The sequence below is a fragment of the Pteropus medius genome, unplaced genomic scaffold, assembly GCF_902729225.1.
Source record: "Pteropus medius unplaced genomic scaffold, Ma_sr-lr_union100, whole genome shotgun sequence".
NCBI classification, from domain to species: Eukaryota; Metazoa; Chordata; class Mammalia; order Chiroptera; family Pteropodidae; genus Pteropus; species Pteropus medius.
In genome coordinates this window covers 7303466-7325360 of record NW_024351647.1, presented here as the reverse complement: position 1 = coordinate 7325360, position 21895 = coordinate 7303466, and the positions used below count along the sequence as shown (strand labels likewise).

Here is a 21895-nt window from a genome sequence, read left to right as displayed (position 1 = left end):
AATAGGATCTTGAAATGGTGTTTGTTTTGTTTGTTAGATAGTTTGTTTTTTCTCCTCTCGGGCTTTCAAAACCAGGACAAAGATTCACAGGGCATTATTTACTCTCAGGTTAGATTCCCTGTACCAAATGTCTCATGTCTTACTGCCTATGAACTGACAGCTCTTACTATAATTAGGAAATGAAAATTCATTTTTGTATCAATATTTTCGACAAAATAAATTCATAAGAGAAATCTGTTTTTTTAAAACAAAAAAAAATTGCAAGGTTAATTCCAAAGTGTATTGTGGGGTTGAATATAATAAAATTACATATTTAATTTTTATTGAAATCAATAATTATTTCTCTGCAATATGACACAATACAAATTATTCCAATATAGTGTCAGAATGGAATCTTCAAGCAAAGTCATATTAAAAAATGATATCTCCTTAACGTTTAAGCACATGAAGCATTATGGAAAGCTGAAAGTCATTGAAAAGTCACACATCGGTTCCACAGTTTCTTCATAGATGTTTTCATCTCTTTATTTCTCAATGTGTAGATAAGGGGGTTTAAGAGTGGAGTAAAAATGGTGTAAAACACAGAGAGGAGCTTGTCCACAGAGAACCGACTGAAAGGCCACACATAAATGAAAATGCAGGGTCCGAAGAAGAGCGTGACTACCATGATATGTGCGGAGCAAGTAGAGAGTGCTTTGGCTACTCCACCAGCAGCATGCTTTTGCAGAGCGATGAGGATAACAGTGTATGAGATGAAGAGGAGCAGAAAACAGCTCATGGAAAGCAACCCGCTGTCTGAGATCATAAGGATACCTAAGACGTAGGTGTCCATGCAAGCAAGCTTGATCACAAGAGGAAGATCACAGAAGAAGCTGTCCACCTCATTGGGGCCACAGTAAGGTAAATTAACAGTAAAAGCTATTTGACTGATGGAGTGTACAAATCCAATGACCCATGAAATAAACACCAGCCGGATGCAAGTCTGCCGACTCATCACAGTCATATAATGCAAGGGTTTGCATATGGCCACATATCTATCATAAGCCATGGAAACCAGAAGTACCATCTCAGCCCCACCAATAAAGTGTAAGAAGAAGATTTGAGCCATACATCCTCCAAAGGAGATGAGTTTTCTATCACTAAGAAAATCCTTGATCATCTTAGGGGTGGCAAATGAGACCAGCCATATGTCCAGGAAAGATAGATTCCCCAGCAGGAAGTACATAGGAGAAGTGTGCAAACGGGGGTCAGAAGTTACAGTAAGCATAATGATGAAATTACCCAGTACGGTGGCCACGTAGATCCCAGAGAAGAAGATAAAGAAAAAATTCTGAAGATACTGTGAAGTACAGAGTCCATGCAACACAAATTCTGACACCAAGGAATAATTCTGCAGGTCCATTATCTCAGGTTTCAGATTTTGTTCTGAATCTACATAAAGAAAAGAGATGTAAGTGCCAATTGCCAGGCACATAAAAGTGATCCACTATGTGTTATCTGAATGTATTTTTTAATTTGTAGGAGATCATCTAAAATACAGTATATGGAATATTCAAACCAAGTCAATACGAACATGTATATTTACCTTTTCCAGTCTTCTTTGTTTTGTTATGGACGGTTGAATATCTGGGGAGACTCCAGCATAGGTGAGAATTGTAGGAACATTCTCTTTCTCACTTGCCTAATCTTTGTCCATGGAAAATGTGGACTCAAGTATAGAATATGAACCAAAAATCCTTAGGACTATTGATAATATAAAGATTTTCTAAATGATATTATGTTCTCTCCATCTGTGTCAATGTCATCACGCAATGGTGATTGCTTTTAAGCATTAGACCTAAGACTTTAAATTAATGCCCAGTTAAAAAACAATGTCATCTTGTAAAACAAAGGCAATTGCATACACATTATCAAGTCTCTCTCACTCCCTTTCTTTCTCTCCATTTACCCACAGAAACACAAGAGACAATCTAGCAAAAGCATTTTTGGTGTATGGCATGAATTTGAATACCAATCAACATGTCTCTCTCCTGAAGCCAAGAGAAGTAAATTTCATTCTTTGATAACAAAGTAAAAAAGAGAAAGATTGCTTTAAACTAAAAAAAAAAAAAAAGCATGTTCTGAGTGTAAAATATATTGGGATGATGTATAAATAGAAGATAGATCCCAGATCATGAACTCAAGTTAACATATGTTTTTTAGTAATTTGGGGGGAATGACATTATTGGATTGTATGTGAGTCATAGAATGGCATTTATCATATTCTCAGATAATGTCTTTGAGGAAAATTTGCTCTAAAAAAACAGCACAGCTACATATAGTTTTAATCTAAAGCATTCATCTATGCTATCAGAGAGAATAGCCTCTAGTTGCAGGCCACAGGACCCTTTCACCAACCTTGCTCTTCATCAACAACCTGGATAAGACATAATTAACAGATTTACAGATAACACAGATCTGACGGAGTTCACTTATAAAATATTTCAAAAGCCCAGAAATATGGGCTATAATCAGCAAATTCTAGATATGGAGAAGAAAAGAGTATAGACTGATAATTAACTATGCTAACAGGGATGTAGAGTAATATATTGTTAATTTATTTCTTTATGATTGTTGTGCTTTTTATTTATTATAATGAAAATATATTTCACTTTTTTTCAAGTGCAATCAAGTTTTTTTGCTGTTTATTTTTTTAATTTATTTTTTATTTTACTTTTGTTTTAAAAGTAAAAAAACTTTCTCAGAAAATCTTGTGGTATAAGATTTGTTATAATGCTTTTGATCAAATGAATTATAAGGAAAATTTAGTTCAGGATAATTGTATCTTATTCTCCAACTAATGTTTAGCTCAAGATATTGTATCCTAAAGAGCAATAGAGTTGAGGTTTCTCTCATGTTAAGCCTACTGGGAATCTTTTTTTTATATATATATATATAACCCACTTTGTTAATATATAATTTAACTACTGTAAAATTCACCTATTTTAAGTGTAAAACTCAATAATGACTTTTAGTGAATTTATCATCATCATACATCCATTTCCATAAAGCTCACTTTGGAATCTTGACAATCTTGCTTTCTTCCAGGACAGTTTTAGGCAGTAGTCAGGCCATCTTCTCCTTCCTTACTCACTTGCTTATTCACACACTTACTCACTCAAACCATATCCGAATAACACCAAGACAGATTTCCATCTCACTTAATTCAGTATAAAAACCAAACAGTATAAAGGGAAATCAATCGTTTATTATCACTCTTGTCATTTTTTAATCAATTGAGTTTGAGATTAAAAAGCCAATGATCTACTCATTTGTAGATTTATTATTTATAAACTGACCACTTCTAAGAGTGTTTTAGGATGGCTTTCAGTGAAAGAGATATTTTTCAGGACCTCTCAATAAGGACCAGAAAGAACATAAAATCTACACAATAATTTCGGGGGGAGGGGCTCACAATTATACAGGAATGACTGAGAAATTCAGCATTCAATTTAAAAATCTAGCTCTGAGCCTCCAGAGGAAGTAGAATGAGATGTCTGGGTCTCATTATTAGTTTATCACCAGAAATAAACTAGTTCCTCATTCTCCTCACTAAGACGAAGATATCATATAACTCTTTTTGAAAAGACATTGAAAGTATTATTCATGAACAATTGCACAAAATATGCAAACTATCATTCATGTGAGCTTTTATTATACTGTCCCTTTATAAAAGTGGAAACTACAACATGAAATAATGGTTTTATAAGGTTTTTAAAGAGAATTAAATTAACAGATTTTAGATCTGAAATATTCTAAAGATGTGAATGGTATAGTGGTAGAATTATTAAATCAATAGAAATAAACATCTATTGTATCTGTTTTAGTCCACTAAAAAAATCACACACCACAACTAGGTTTTCGTCAGGATAATAAGAATCAAAATTTACTTTGATCTTCTTGAATTTTCATAAATACCTTATATTAAAAGATTTAATTACAATACCTTTTTTTTTTTTTTTTTTTTTTTGGTTATAGATGCCACCCCTTTTTAGACTGGGATTATAAATCTGTCGTTAAATGCCACTGCTTTCAAAATGGATACAATCACAATTCAGAAACTCTACATAAACTTAGCTAGATTACCCTGACGCTCATCCTAGCATATATATTACAGACTACGATGGCTGTATTTTTATTGTTTTTTTTTCTCTCTATGACCATGAAAAATTTCACATGTAAAAGTGAAACATAACTGTGTTTAACTTAGTGTTTTATACAGATTAAGTTAATGGAAAGTTGAAATAATCAAATTAAAAACTCAGGAAACAAAATTTTTAAAAAAACATTTAACTTGCTATTGAATCAAAGATGTTCTAAATTTAGATATAACTGTTTCATAATTCTGTAAATATACTAAAAATTATTGATTTGTACACTTAAATTGAGTGAAATTTATTGTATGTAAATTAGTATCAATAAATCTCTTAAAATGTATGTCAAAAAAGTGGAACAAAGTAGACTTGTATAGGGATGTAATTTCAAAGAACTCTATGATATGCAAAGGCTTTTTAAAGATTACTAAACAAATGTTGAATTTGTAATCAAAAAAACGAGCTTAATTTTGTACACCTACAAATGCTACTTAAATACAAAAATGACAAAATTTAATTGTAACTGACAAGTTAATATGTTTTACTTCAGTGACTTGATATACAAAATAATAGAATAAATTAGTCTTTATTTTACTTGCATTTTCAGACATATAGTCACTAAAGATGTATCAAAGGCTCTTTACTAACCTGGAATTGATACTTGTGCTGACCCTGCAGATTCTTCACTTTGTATTTCGAATCTACAGTACTTGAATAAAACTCTTGGAAACATGAATATTTGTATTCCTGGGAAAATTTAATCATCTTTTTCTCCTCTCTTTTAAAAAATAATTCAGGAAAAGCATCCCTTTAATAAGCTAGAGAACTTCAGATTTGAGTCTTCTTTGGACTTCATATATAAATATCTATGTCTTCTCTCCTAACAAATTAAGAAACCCTTAAAGATGGTCATTCATGGCCAATTACCACAACAGAGACTGGGGAGTAAACCATATGTTAATGGAAATTTGTGGTAATGAATCTTGTTTATTTCCCCCAATTACAAATGAAGAAAAATTTTAAAGATCTGTCAGATTATATTAAAATACCTGTGATTATTTTAGTAATTCAAACAAAATATGTATCATTACCCAGTTAATGAGTGTAAAATGTTCTTTTTCTTTAAATAATCAAATTAACAAATTACATTATAAAAATATACTGAAAATATGCCAACACTGCACATTATTTAATGTAACTTTGAACAAGAGTAACATTTTGGAGAAAGCTTACTCCTACCAGCAGCATCGGATTTATATGTGCCAAAATATTCACTTTCTCCAGATTCACATGGTTATGTATAATGAAATCTCCTGGTGTCTGGATCACTTTGTACATCATCTATAATTATTATTCTACTTACTTCTCAAAATTATTTGAAGTTAATTTAGACTTCTGCTATTGATTGTATGCTGATTACAAATATCCTAGAATGTTCTGATGAATGGTAATCACACTTACAACTATTTACATAACATTCAATTCCGTATTAGATATATAAGCACAACCCAATTTACAAGGGATTTTACTTCGAAGACAACATTTGAAAGTAGTAAAAGATCTCAAGTTCTACTCAGCATTAAATAATTGTATTTCACTTAAAAGAAATCACTAAACATTTCTAAGGTTCCGTTTCTCTATTTAAAACACACAGAATTACTAAAGAGTGCAGAAGTAGGCTATATGCATTAGTGTCATTTGTTTTTGATACAGAGTCATTAGGCAGGTATGTGTTATGTATAGCCAAGAATTTTAGAGAAGTTAATGGCAACCAACAGAAGTGAATATGTGATGTGGAGGGAGAGAAGAATTTACTAAATGTGATGATTAATTTTATGTGTCAACATGGAGAGTGGTTTTGGATGAGATAAACATTTAAATTGGTGAACTTTAAATAAAGCTGGTTGCCCTCCACATTGCGCGTGGGCCTTATCCAACCAGTTGAAGGCCCGAGTAAAACAAAAAGACCATCTTTTCCAAGCAAGAAGGAATGCTCCACTGGAAGTCTTTGACTTCATCTGCACCATAAAATTTCTGGGACTACAGCCTGGCAAGCCACACTGCAGATTCCAAACTTGCCATTCTCTGAATCGCGTGGGACATTCCTTATAATAAATCAATCTCCCTCTCCTCTTCCTGGTCTCTCTCTCATTCTCTGTAGAGCCCTGATTAATTCACTAAATATAAAGTCAACAATATAAAAAATCAGAAAGTAAAAAATATAGAGAAACAAAAAATATTTAGGAAAAATTTAAAAACTTTGTATTTGAGAAAGCATCGCAATAATATTAAAATCCAGCTACAAACTGGTTGACTATTTCCAATCTTGCGATACTCAAAGTCGCTACATAGAGTTCTGTAGACTTTAACTCTTCAAGGCCTGTCTAAAGGGTTTGTGGGGGCTGATGTCCAGACTGTGCTTCACCCATCCAACAAACAATACATCCTGACCAGGCCTGGATCTGCTAATATGGAGGTACTTTTTTCCTAATCCACACAAATTTCCAGTGTTGCTTTTGTAAACCTGTTGATAAAGGCTTAATATCCTCAATACAGAAAAAAGTATTTACAAATCATTAAGTAAAGAAAACTTCAAAAGAGAAATGAGCAAAGACTATAAGAAAATTATTTTTAAAAAGAAAGGGAAATAACAGGCTCATAAATATTAAAAAGTTTACCTTAATAAACATCAAACAAATAAAAATTAACAAGAGATAACTGCATATCGAATTTAGAAAAAAATATATCAAATTCTTGGTTAGGAAGGATGAAAATGAAAAATTTAATAATAAAAATGGCAATATAAATTTAAATAATACCTGACATCTATTGAGTGTTTACTCTATGCCAGCAACTTAGTAAGTTGACTCTTTCGACTAATCATCACAAAAGTCTAATGAGAGAAACACGATCATTCTTTACAAATGAGGGGACTGAAGCTAAAAGTGTTTAGGCACAACAAATTCTCAGTAGCTGTGCTGAATATTCTTAAACTGGAGAAAGCTGCCTCCCTCACTGTTAGTTAGAATGTAAGTCAGTACAACTTTTGGACTTTGGAAATATAGATCAAGCCGCTTAAAAAAATTTCAATAGACATTGATCTAGTCATTTCTATGTTAAAATACATTTATTAAATAGTTGCAGATTAATATATCAAAATTATAAGCAATTTAAATTTGCCACAATAGTTGAAATCAAAATACATCTGTGTGGTAAAAGATAATAAGACATGAAAAGTAATGTTTTCAAGAAATATTTCAATGTATGAAATACATTGGTGTTTTCTTTTCTTTCCTCCTTTCTTTTTTGGACCCTAAATGAAAATAAATCATACTAGTTTTATTTTGTGTTTTTTTTTTCCTTTGGCCAGCAATATACAGTTTAACTTACTAGAAATTAGCATCTTAGAAATATGTGCTTCCTTTCTATGGCTCTGAGACTGCAACCAGTGAACAGCAGACAATGCGTATCAAATTTTTTATTGCATTATCTTTAGCTAGTTTTAAACATTTTGTGTCACACAACCACATATCTGTTGCTACTAATCTCACTCTTTTCTCCATCTGATTATTCCATTTAACTTGTACTTTGTTTTAAAGGGCCTCGAAAGAGAAATTTATTTTTTTATTTTAACTAAGGAACCCTGCAGGGGTGCTCCAGAAAAGGGAGAGAAATAGAACATTTTGAAATCTCTAACCCTATGAAAATTAAGGGACTTGTAATTATACAACATTTTTATTGGTTATATTAGACTCATTAGTATCTACATTAGTGTTTTCTTAAGGACATACACACACAAAAAGGGACACTAAACTATACATTTAGTATTCATTCTCTGGATACATTGGCAAATAAAATAAGAATTTCTTTCCTTATGGCACTTATATTTACACAGAAAACACAGACACATAAATACAAACAAATGAGTAATTTATGATAAGGGCTAAGGGGAAAAAAATTAACAGGAAAAGGGATGTAGGGAATGCCCGAGATAGGGTTTTAGGTTGGGTTTTAATTTTAAATAGGATGTCAAGAATAGGCCTCATCGAGGTGACTCTTAATCAAAGACTTAAAAGAGGAGATGAGTTTAGCCATGTATATCTGGGAAATGCAAAACACAGAAAGAACAACCAGTGCAAAGGCATTTAGATGGGTGCTGCCCAATATGTTCAAGTAACTCTTGTAACTAAAGTGGAATAAGATAGGAGATGCAGTCAGATAAGCAATTATGGGTGGTGCATGAATTACGTGGGTCCCTGTAAGATACTATCAGCACAGTGCCTTCTCTTCTGAGTAAAATGGAGAGCAATTGGTGAGTTTCAAGTAGAGTGGTAATATTTGACAGCTTTCAGAATAGCTCTAACTATTCTGTTGGAGAAGGCAAGAATGGAAACTAGGAGGCCAGATAAATAGCAAGTTCACCAAATCAGGCCATTGTGATGATATCTCACACCAGAAAGGAGCACTAGCAGTAAGAAGTAGTAAGACGTAAGATTTATTTTGAAATTAGGACCAAGAGAATTTCCTGAAGATTATCATGGGTCGTGAGTGTCATAGAAGAGTCAAGCATGATTCCAAGTATTGTAGCCTAAAAAACAGAAAAGGTGACATTGCTGTTAAATAAGATCATAAAAGCTACGTTTGCAGACAGTTTGGGAGGAAGATCAATAGGATAATTTTGAACATGCTAACTTTGAAACACTAATTTTGAATCGAAATAGGGAGGTCAAACAGTTTCTTGGAAATATGAGTCTAGAGCTCAAGAGAGAAGTCTGGTCTGCATATATAAATCTGGAAATTGTCATGGTGTAACAGATTTTGTAAATATCTTGCCCTGATCTTCTCGGCATATAATATTTATTTACAGGCTGTCATTGAGTCCAAATGCCAGCACTTGCCACTCTTTGTCAATAGCTCACTGGTTGAATCTGTTAAACCTTCATGTCAGTTAGGTAGGGAGGGTCAGGGAATTAATGCCACTGAAAACAATCTCCAACCAATGCCAATAAATATCCCAGCTCCCTCTCTCCACAGGCTAGATAATTCTTAGATGTATATTTTATACTATTTTCCAGAATTCCACAGTGGGATTAAGCTTCAGTTGCCAACAGTGGCAGATTGCTTGATGATATTCTGTTTATTGGCTTCTATTACTCCTTTGTCTCACCTCTTCACTCTAACAGGAAACTACCAGATTTTCATAGAATCACCTCCCACAGTAAAACTATTCATATTCAAATCTTGATCTCAGAGACTTCTGGATAAATGCAAACTAGGAGAGTTACTATTAGAAGTGGTCCTATGGAACAAATGTTGAGAATGGGATTTCGAAATTGAATCACTCACAGGGCCAATGGCAACAGTCAGGCCCCATTGCTGGTGGGAAGTGAGGTCTTGCTAACCTCTTGCATACTGTAATATCACAATTACCAAGACTCTCATTGTGACAATTTAAGTTGGACTAGAGGTGGCGACTGCGCAATGATCTAGTGGGAATAAGGAAAATAAGACATCATTGCAAGCTTCAAGGAGTAGTTTGGCGAATGGCACTTGACAAAGAATTAAAAAATGAACAGTTATACTTGGAATGATACTGCCACGTAGCATAGACAATGTGTACACAAAATAGAGGTTGTCAATTCTAACCCAGGGGATCAGGTTTAGGCAAAAGCATCATTGGGGACATAGAATCATCTGCTCAACTTCTTTTTATGTATTGAGTAACATTAACTATGTTAATGTTACATCGTTGAGTAACATTAGATTATATTAGTGTGAGATTAATGGGGAAATGAGACAGTGAAAGACTTTTACATAGAGGAACTTCCTCTAATGTGACTGATAATAAATTCACTCAAATTTTTTGTCATCAACACTACATGGTTTTAGTATTCCTTGTACAGGTTTTACTAAGAACAAATGTAGCATTTTCATCCACTTATCACATAATGAGAAAATTTATTTTATCTATTTATTCAGCAAACATTTAATTCCTACTATATGACAGACTTTTTTAGACATTACAATTGAGTGGTGTTTTAGTTTGGGGTAATTTCTATAGGATATTTTATGCTATCGTTTTGAATATCTGTGCCAGGTTATCTCTGAGGGTAAATATTCAGGAGAGTTAAAAACATTTTTAATAATTAAAATGGACCTGAAATTCCCACAATGAAATGGGAAATGGCCTGCCTTAATAGATGCTGCACTCTCATTTCAGTGGAAGGTTACTTTTTCCTAGGACCTCAGAACTAGAATCCTTCCCAGATGTTGCCTTCACTTTGCTTCTTTGCTCGAAGGCGCCAAGCACAGGAATCCGTATGCGATGAAATGTGAGAGTCCAGTACCAGCTCTACGCCTGACTTTCTGTGTGACCATTGGAAGATGCTTAAGCTTTCTGTGTTTCATCTTTGAGAGCCAGATGTAGGGTTGAGAGCAGTTCTCATCACAGTCATTTGCTTTGTACATATTGCTATCTATTATTGGCCTAGTGCCAAAGTAAAGGGGAGGGGAGACTTAAAGATTGTATTATTTTAACTCAGTTTGTTCTCCAAAAGTTTATAAGAGGCTTGAAAAGATCTCTGCAAAAAAATCTTGGATTAAAGATGATTCTAATTATTAAAACTCCAGTAAATGATTATAAAATGGCAGAGTTGACAATTCTATGCATAAATGAACTCTTTGTCAGCTAAATCACAAAGTAAAGGAACAATGAATTATCAGAATTGACAAAAAGCTGGCTAAAAAATAATCTAAATTATTAAGAAATATTATTTTACAATGTGAGTTTACTTTCATTATTATTCATTATTTATTTTTTATTTTCTTTAACTTTTAATTAAATTTATTGGGGTAACATTGATTAATGCAATTATATAATTATCAGGTGTATAATATCATTTGACATCTGTATATTCTATTGTGAATTTACCACCCAAAGTCCAATTTCCTTCAGCCACCATATATTTGATTCCATTTACCCACTTCGCCCTCCCCCTAAACCCTGTATTTGACATCCTTACCCCGTCTACCTCCCCTCTCCTCCCCAAATTCACTAGTAACCACTGGTCTATATAGTCCATGTCCATGAGTCTTTGTTTGTCCAGCTCATTTGTTGATTTTAGGTTTACATCTCACATATAAGTGATACCATGTGATTTATAACTTTTTCTGTCTGGCTTATTTTGCTTAGCGTGATTATCTCGAGGTCCATCCATGTTGTCACCAATGACAGTATTTCATCTTCTCTTATGGCTGAGTAATATGCCATTGTATATATGTACCAAAGCTTCTTTAGCCAATCATCTATCATAGTACACTTTGGTTGCTTCCATATCCAAGCCACTGTGAATAACACTACTATGAACATCAGTGTGCAAATATCTTTTCGAATATGGGTTTTCAAATTTGGGGGGTAAATACTCAGTAGAGGGACTACTGGATCATATGGTAGATCAATTCTTAGCTTTTTGAGGAACTTCCAAACTGTTTTCCATAGTGGCTGAACCAATTCGCAGTCCCACCAGCAGTGTATGAGAGTTCCTTTTTCTCTGTATCCTCTCCAACATTGTTGTTACATGTCCTGATGATTATAGCCATTCTAACAGGTGTGAGATGGTATCTCATTGTGGTTTTGATTTGCATTTCCCTAATAGCTAGCAATGTTGAGCATCTTTTCATGTTTGTTGGCCATTCATATGTTCTCTAGGGAGAAGTGTCATTTCAAAAATGCCAATGGGATTTTGATGGAGATTGCATTAAATCTGTGTAATATTTTAGATAATATGGTCATTTTAAGTATGTTGATTATTCCAATCCAAGAACACAGAATATCTTTTCATTTCTTTGTATCGGCTTTGATTGATTTCTGTTAATAGAGTCTGAAGTTTTCATTATATAAGTCCTTCACATGTTTTGTTAAATTTATTCCTAGATATGTTATTCTTTTTGTTGCAATTGCAAAAAGAATTATTTTACCACTTCTTTTTCTGACACTTCTTTGTTAGAGTACAGGAACACTATGGATTTTTGAACTTTGATTTTGTAACCAGAAACTTTACTGTATTTGCTTATTGTTTCTAGTAGTGTTCTTGTGGAGTCTTTAGGGTTTTCTATATAGAGAATTATGTCATCTGCAAATAGTGACAGTCTCAATTCTTCGTTTCCTATTTGGATGCCTTTTATATCTTTCTCTTTCCTGATTGCACTCACTAGGACCTCCAATGTTATTCTGAATAACAGTGACAATAGTGGACAGCCTTGTCTTGTTCCTGATCTTAGAGAGAAGGCTTTTATTTTTTCACCATTAAGTATAATGTTGGCTAAGGGTTTGTCATAGATGGCATTTACTATGTTAAGATACATTCCTTCTATGCAGATTTTGTTAAGTGTTTTGTTCACAAATGGATGCTGTATCTTGTCGAAGGCTTTTCTGCATCTATTGATATGATCCTATGATTCTTGTATTTGTAGATAGGCCTGTAAGGTATTAACTTTCCTCTATGACCACTTTTGCCATGTCCCAAAAGTTTTAATATATTGTACTATCATTATTATTCATTTCTATGTATCTCTTGATCTCTCTTTTTATTGCTTCTCTGACCCAGTTATTCTTCAGTAGCATGTTGTTTAATCTCATTTAATCTCATTAACTGCTTTCTTTTTGCCGTTGATTTCTAGTTTCAAAACATTACGATCAGAGAATATAGTTTGTATGATTTCAACCTTGTTATATTTGTTGAGGCTATCTCTGTGTGCCAGTATACAGTCAATCATTGAGATTGTTCCATGTACTCTAGAGAAGAACGTATAAGCAGCTGTTTGGGGGTGGAAGGCTCTGTAAATGTTAATTATGTGGAGTTGGTCTAATGTGTCATTTCAGGATGTTATTTCCTTATTAATTTTCTGCTTGGATGATCTGTCCATATCCAACAGTGCAGTATTTAGGTCTCCTACTGTGATAGTGTTTTGATCTGTTTCTCCCCTTAGTTCTGTTAGTAATTGCTTTACATATTTCAGGGCTCCCAGATTGGGACCGTAAATATTAATAAGTGTTGTGTCTTCTTGGTGCATGATTCCTTTTATCGTTATGAAGTTTCTCTCAATATCTTTCCTTACCTTTTTTATTTTGAAGTCTCTTTCGTCCGATATTAGTACCACTAATCCCACTTTTCTCAGAATGCCATTTGCTTGAAATATCATTTTTGACCTTTCCACTTTGAATCTATATTTGTCCTTAGAGCTGACATTTGTTTCATGGAGGCAGCATATGGTTGGGTTTTGCTTTTTTGATCCAATCTGCAACTCTGTGCCTTTTTATTGGTGAGTTCAATCCATTTGTATTTACAAATTATTGAAATGGTGATTATTGAAATGTGAGGTTTTCCTATAGTCATTTTATCTTTTGCTTTCTGGTAGCTCGGTGTTTCCATTGCTTCTTTGTCCTTATGTTTCTGTTTTCTTTATTTTGGTTGGCTTTTGTGGTTTTTGCCTCTGGTTCTTCTTGTTATATTTTATATACTTCATTTCTGAATCTTCAGTGTAAGGTTACCATTACGAATAAGAAAGGATGGTTATACATACACAGTCGTCTCTTTTTTTCTGCGCGTGCCTTATCTCCATTCCCCTTTGCGAATTTGGACTTTGAATCCTTCCCTTTTCAGTCATCGTTGTCTCAATTTGTTTGTATATATGCTGAACATTCATTACTATCTTGCTATAGCAAATCTCTTCTTATTGTTTGCTTATAATGCCCTGTTCTTAATAAGGGTTGCACTCCTCTGATTTTTCCTGACACCTTACCTCTAATTGTGATGTTTGTTTGTCATTTACTGTTAGGTGAGCTGACCCCTTTCAGTATTTCCTGTAGTGTAGCCCTTGTAGTAGAGAATACCCTCAATTTTTATATGTTTTGAAAGGTCTTAATTTCTCCTTCATATCTAAAGGAGAGCTCAGCTGGATACATTATTTTTGGCTGGTAGTTCCATTCACTTAATATTTTGAATATTTGATTCCATTTCTTCTGGCTTGTAAGGTTTGTGCTGAGAAGTCCGAGGTTAATCTAATGGTTTTTCCTTTATAAGTTACTGTTTTCTTCTCCTTGGCTGCCCTGAGAATTCTCTTTGTTGTTGGTTTTTGATAATTTTAATACCATGTGTCTTATTGAAGGCATATTTGGGTTGAGATAATTGGATGACTTGACTTCTTGAATTCCAAGCTCCAGCTCATTCATTAGATTTGGGAAATTCTCATCAACTATTAGTCTGAAAATGCTTTCTAATCCCTGCTCCTTTTCCTCGCTTCGATAATGCCCATTATTCTTATGTTTCCTCTCCTGATGGTATCAGCTAGTTCCTGTATTTCTCTTTTATAATTTTTCATTGTTTGGTTTCTCTCTTTGTCTTTCTGATTTACTTCTAGATTTCTGTCTTCAATATCACTGATCCTTTTCTCCATTTGGTCGACTCTATTTCCCAAGCTGCAATTTCATTTTTCACTCTTGCAGTGTGTTTTTTACCTCCAGAAGATCTATTCTGTTTTTTTTTTTTTGAGGGTTTCAATCTCCTTGCTAAAGAACTCATTCCTTTCATCTAGTTGTTTTTACAATTCCTAAAATTGTTGATATGATTTTTTTCAGAACTCACTGAGTTTTTTCAGAAATACCATCCTGAATTTTTTTAAGTCACATATTTTTATGTCTGTAAGCTTATTTTCCGGAGATTTTTCTCTTTCTTTCTGAGATGCCTTGTCACCTTATTTGTTTGTGGTATTTATGAGCTATTTCTCAGCCTGGGCTGAGAAATACATTAATGGAAATGTATTCTGATTTTTTTTTCCAGAAAGATTTATTATATAAAGGTCTCTCTTTAGCCTGCTGTAGAGAAGATGCTTTTCTCTTGGTTTCCAGTAGGTAGCGTCTAAGCCTCTTGGATCCCTGCTTCATATAAAGCCTTAAAAATGCCTTTTTTTTTTTTTTGGTAGATGTTTAATCATACTAGATTCACTTAGTCTCAGTCCCTGTCAGTATTAGCGACATTTGGGGTAGCATTTGCTCAGATTCCCATGGGGCTCCTCGATGTTCCGTCTTGGAGGATGTGGCGGGAGGTGCCCTCTGGGTTGGGGGTTGGGGATAGTAGCTCAGCCTTGGTTTTGCAACCCCGGCCTGTAAAAATCAACTGTTGTTTCTCTGCTGTCCTGCTTCTTTGCTCTCTGCTCTGATGACTGGGCACTGCAGCTGGCTCCATGGAGCTCACCGCCCTCCAGGCAGGTCTGGCTGTTCAGGGAACTCACTGCACCTTCTCCCCTCACCGTCCTCCTACAGGGAGCTCTGACACTGTGAGAGGCAGATTCTTTATTTCTCCCAGTCCATTACCCAACACCCTGGCTTCTGACCTGTGGTAGCTCTTATGTGGAAATCCAACCCTCACATCTGCTGGTGTGCAGTTTGGGTGTTTTTTGTTGAGTTTTAGATGTTCAGCTTATTGTTGTTTCAAGGGGAGAGATCTAGGGACTTCTCTCACTCAATCACGTTTCTCACAACTAAGATTATTTTATTTTAACTCAACTTGTTTTCTAAAATTTTATAAGAGGCTTGAAAAGATCGCAGCATATTAACCTTGGATTAAGATTATTTTAATCATGAAAACTCTTGTAAATGATTATAAAATGGCACAATTGACAATTCTATCCACAATATGAACTCTTTTTCAGCTACATCACAAAGTAAAAGTGCAATGAGTTATCAGAATTGACAATAAGCTGCCTAAAAACAAACCATTCTAAATTATTAAGAACCATTATTTTACAATATGAGTTTATTTTCATTACTATTAACTGTGGACTTGCCAACCTATACCATGCCTTGCTATTTTAGCTAGTAACTGTGATTAGCAAGATACTTAAAAAGTAAATATATAAAACATAAAATAATTTTTTAAATTTAATTGCAATATTAATAGTTACACGATAACTGACGGAAGACTTTAAATTTTTAACTGATGCAATAAAATGTTTATGAATGTCTCTTAAACAGTTAAAGGACAAAAGTCATATTCCATTGAGAAAATACTTGTTTTCTGCCACTGTAAAAATGGATAAAATGAGTACTATCATGATAAATAAAATGCATTCCTTATCAGCAAACTCTATGGAAAAGTACATAGAAACCATTTCTAATGATTTTCAAATCAAGTAATAGAATAAATTATGTCTTGTAGGAAAGAGTTTTGCCTTATAGAAAAGTATGACTGACGTTTGTATATAAAGAACTCTCAGCAACTGTGATGACTCTTATAATAACAGCAATGTTTATAAGAAAAATGTACATTTAGCCATGGGTTAAGGGGTGAATTTGACTGGAATTAAAACAGGACTTGGAGGTAATTGACAGAGATGTCAACCAACTTGAAATTTTTTTATGACGTCCTTTGTTGGTAAGTTATTGAAGCAGACTCGAAGCCTGTGATGCAAAGTACACCAGGGTCATCAATATGATTAATTTTTAATCATCAATATAATTCAAAGCAACACCTTGTAAAAGAATAATTTATTTTAATATTTTATAATAAAAGGGGTAATGATTGTGAAACTATTTTGTGCCATATAGATTTTCCCTGAAAATCCCATAACAGGATACTTAAATCAAAAAAAATTATTAATATTTTAGTGAGCACCAAATAGTTACTTATTCCATTAATGTATATTGCATTTTTAATTATTTAACATAATTATCTTTGTTTTAAGTTTAACTTTATCTTTAAATTTTTACTTCCTGAATATGATCATGTTGTACACAATATATGCTTATAACATATTTAGATCAATTTTTATATTGAGGATGCACTCAGAAAAGTTTGGAGATTATTAATCTTAAAAATTGCCTACAAGTTGTTAGAAGGAAGGAAAGAGGATAGCTTCGGAGTAATGCGAGGGAAAGGAGGAGTCCATAAACCAAAAATGTCTACACTATATCACAACCAATCGACTGACATGCTCATGCGTATTTTAATCATGCCAGCACCCAGAGACAAGGACAGCATATTACAAGGCCAGAAACTAAGTGTAAACATCTATGCTGGTCACGCTAGGGCAGCAGCCTCTGTTTTAACAACTCCCACTGAAATTTGGATTCCCAGAGCTCCAACAATCTGCCTCCAAAGTTGTCTACATCTTTATAAAAGAGGGAAAAAATTGCATGCAGAATCATATACCGAGCATAACAGAAAGTGAAAAGTGGATATTTAATACTGACTAATACCGTGAACATGTTATGCCTCATACTGTGCTTTTAATACACGTAAGTGAAAATATTATATCTAGCTAATTCATTAGAAGTAATGTACTGAAAAAGGTGCTTTGATTAATTTTGTGTTGGCTGGAAGGAAAAGGGTGTGGTTTTTGAGACAAATCCTCTCTCACTGGGAGATCTCATAACTGTTTCACAGTGAGCTATAACCAACACTTTCCATGAAAATGTAAAGGATATATGATCTCAAAATGATATTGCAGAGTATTATCTGACAGTAGAAGGGAAGTGATTAAGAACAATGAACAACATTAAAAAAAGTAAATCCTGGGCATCCAAATAACTCATATTACCATCATTGAAAATAACTGGAAAGCTAGAATCTCATAATTTTTGTGGATTAGGGATATTTTTCTCTTCATCAAGTTTCAGGTGTTGATGAAATATGTAAACAAGTAACATGTAAACAAGTAACATGAAACATGTAAACAATGAGCAATACAAATTATTCTGCCAATTCAGAATGACAGTCGAAGAAGGAGATGGCATGGGAGAATGAGTAACCAGAACTAGATATTTAGCAAATTGATGTATAAAACTTAACATTAGACCATAAATATAAATGAGATCTTAAAGGAATGAAGAGGGGGAAGTCCCTCCAAGATGTTCCTATTCAAAAAAACAAAGGGAAATGTGAATAATTCAGGAAACTTATTATGAGTATTCTGAATAGCAAAAAAAGTACCAAGAAAATTAACACAGAGAATAGCAAGTTTTCAAATACATAAGGCAGTCAAAATATAAATTCAAATAGAGAATATTAAGAAAATTTAAAACTAGATTAGATTGGATTTGTAGTATGTCATTAATGGTCTCCTAGTGAAATATATTTGAATAAAAGCAGCTCGATGGTACCAGAAAGCTATTTTAGAATACTAAATATTAGAGATAATTTTAACTTAAGAGTAAAAACAAAAATATATATATGGTTTAAGTTTTTTATTAAATTTATTGGGGGTGACATTGGTTAATAAAATTATAGAAACTCTACTGAATATAATTAACGTACTATAAAATTCATCCATTTTAAGTACACATTTAAATAATTATTATTACCAGATTTGCATAGTCATGCAATTGTCACCACAATCTTATTTTAAGTCATTTTCATTATCACAAAAAGACAACTCGTGCCCATTTCCACTCCATCCCAAACTCAAGGTGACCACTATTATACTTTCTGTCCCTATGAATTTGTGTTTCTTAGACATTTGATATAAATGAAATTATACAACATGTGGTCTTCTGTGTCAGGCTTCTTTTACTTAGCATGTTTTTGAGGTCCAGCTGTATTTTAGCTTAAGTATTTATAATTTTTAAAAAGCATAAAATCAGTCAAGATTGAAATAATGCTTATTTTCTTAAAATGCCTATAATGTAAGGGGAAGGAAATATTTACTTGAATCAATTATTTTTATATTAAGTGGTATATATTGTATACACATGAGCAAGAGCAGAAACGTTCATATCCAACTAATTAATAAAACAAGTCTGGGCTCATTCCTTTCATAATAGAGATTTATATGGAAAATCTCAAGATTGTAATCTTGAATTTACATAAATGACTCAGATGGAATACATGCCCTCTGAGTGCTTATTCAGTGCCTGGCCAGGAGCTTACACATACTCTCTTACCTAATATTCACCACATCTCTTTGGCACGGTCCCGCCTCTAAAACTTGGGAAGATTTACTTATTATGTGAATCTTGAGTTTTCATTCTCTAAGTGAGATATGGTGAATAAAGTTTACAAAGTTCCTTCTTAGCTCTAATATTATTATTATCCAAGGCACATTATAAATTGAGTAAAATTATAATAAAATGTGAGATGGATTATTCAAAAGAAGGAAATTTTCTTGACTAATAGAATTTTTGTCTTAACCGTATACTAATTTCTTTCCTTTCATTTGTATTGCCTTTGTACACTCATGATATAAGAACAGATAGAATAAGTGTAGAACTAAAGAATAATCTTAGAGAGCTTGCTTGGGAATGGTAGGAGAAAAATAATAGAAACAAACTCTGAGAAGGTCATCAACATAAATGAATGCCAGATTTCCCTATGAAATAAAATAAAAGGGCAAAATGAAAGCTTTCTTAATCAATTTATGCTTGATCATATTAATTTCATATCCAAGTTTCTCTACTGTTATTGTATCATAGGGCATAAAATTTCATGTAGCAAAGGTATTCATTCTCAAATTATGAATGGCATAGTCGTTCCATCTAATAATTATCAATCCTTGTCATGTCTCCAAAGTGCATCTAATTATTGCAATCAGTGTCACAAAAGTCTCAACAGCTAAATTCCTTCTAACTCACATGATAATCATGTCACGTCATCCTTCAAAGGAGACGTGGTATGATAGTGGTCCTCTGTATGCTCCTTCAAGTCCACAGTCCATCATTCAGCACCCACCCTGTCTGCTCCTGGAGGCTGACCTACAGGAACTACATCATCTTCATCTTTATTTCCTCTAATTTGTAGGCATTATCTATTTCTTAAAAATATCTAAGATAGGAAAGCAATTGGGGGAATTAAGGTCGGATAATGGTGGTAGGAAATTTTGGCAAGAGCCTGTATAGAAATGAAAACAAGGAGAGTATTACAGGTCATTGGAAGAAAGAGAACAGACACTTCTTATGCATCTTCATATCTTAATTCAGTCCCTTTTCTAAATAGGCCACTCTTCTTATGCACTGCTCTTAATTCTTTTCGTCCTATAAATCCTCACACATTCTCTAATCTTGTCCATTTTGTTTACTGAGCATGAAGATTGCTTTACAGAGCATCAAGTGTTCTGAAGATAGTAACAACCAAGACTAAAGGCATATCTGAAAGTGTCACTTGGAATTGGTCTCCATTCTTTTAAAATTCTTATAGCATGTTGCATAAACCCTGTGCTAATTTTAATATTTTCCTACAGGGTTTATTGCTATTATTGTTTGATAATTATTCTCTCTAGAATGTAAACTTTTTATTTTATTATTGTATTATTAATTTTTAATCCTCCCCTCCCCCCCCCGCCCCATCCACCCCTGACCTAAGGATGTTGCTGTCTCCCTTTAAGAACTGGATCTCTGAAGGCAGGGCGTCTCCTCTCATGTGCTCATGGTGCAAACCCCAAGCAGCGAGCACCTGGGGCCTGGCGCGCCCAGGCTATGGGCCGTGGCGCCACCGGGGCTCTAACCCAAGAACTTCTGCATGTAAAGCAGGCATGCTAAGCACTACTCTATAGAACCACCCCTAGAGGGTAAACTTTTTAGACACACAGGAATTGATTCGATCTATAGAAACAACAGTGCAGTTAATTACAATATTGAAGGATTCCAATATACTTGTTAAAACATATCCTAAGGAATTTACATGGAACCTATGAATCCAATCAATACTTAATAACTTGACCATAATTACACATTGCTTTTATTTTTTGAGACAATATGGTATATTGGTATGAACCCAGATTCTGGTGTGAGACTGACTGAGCTTGATATCAGCTTTGATCCTTGTTAGCTGTGTAACCATGAGCGAGTCATTAAATACTTCTATGCCATAGTTTCCTTTTTTTGTAAAATGAGGATAATAATAATAATACTTGCAATTGTTATGAGCATTCAATCCATTAATGTATGTAAAACAATTAGAACAGAGCTTAGCACATAATAAATCACTTCATTGTTATTGATTATTTCTGCTCACTCCAGATCCTATGAACAATGTCAAAAAAGCTGAGTAAAGACGATTTAGTATGATATACTACAACCAAAGCAAAATCTATATGTTAGGATTGAATCATTTCACCATTTATTTTTAAACCACCACATACGTACATTTACACACAACACACACACTCCTCATTGTGAACGATCGTAATACAAGCACTTGAGTAAACAAGCTCAAAAAGATCTGAAGCTAAGCCCATGTTCTCTGAAATTCTTAGTATACACAACAGAAACTAAAAAGCAAAATTATTTTTAATGAATTTGAAAACTCTCTTCCATGTGTAAGTTAGTACCTAATTTTATGTGCATGTACAATTGTTTGTTTATTCACTTATTTCTGAACCATAGAATGACCTCTGTAAAATACCTCCGAGATATAGGACAATACAATTCCTTTATCTTCCAAATCCTACATTTCGTATACATTGTGATAACACAATCTCAAGGGTGGACAGGTACAGAAAATAATAATAATAAATTAAAGGCAAAATAAATACTAATTGAACTAGTTATCTAATTTTTCTATGTGGGCAAATTAGTGACAAAGTCAAGATCAATTGATAAAAGAATATCACCTGGTAGAATAAAACAATAGAAAATGAAACTTCCACTCCTTCAAATGTTCTTTAAATACTTCACAATTATAAGAAAACTGTTTCAAAGTGTTGTGACCCATAAAATAATCTCAAATTATAAACGGTGCTGTGCTGATATATTTTAGATTATATGCTCTCAT

The 21895-nt window shown here is 33.5% G+C and overlaps 1 protein-coding gene across 1 annotated transcript; it reads right to left on the bottom strand.

Annotated features, from left to right (window-relative positions):
• Positions 1-360: 360 nt before the first annotated feature.
• OR4K14 (olfactory receptor family 4 subfamily K member 14) lies at positions 361-1425 on the bottom strand. Its single transcript, XM_039843817.1, has one exon. The coding sequence runs from the start codon at positions 1400-1402 to the stop codon at positions 470-472; it is 933 nt and encodes a 310-aa protein (XP_039699751.1). The 5' UTR covers positions 1403-1425; the 3' UTR covers positions 361-469.
• Between the last annotated feature and the right edge of the window lie 20470 nt (positions 1426-21895).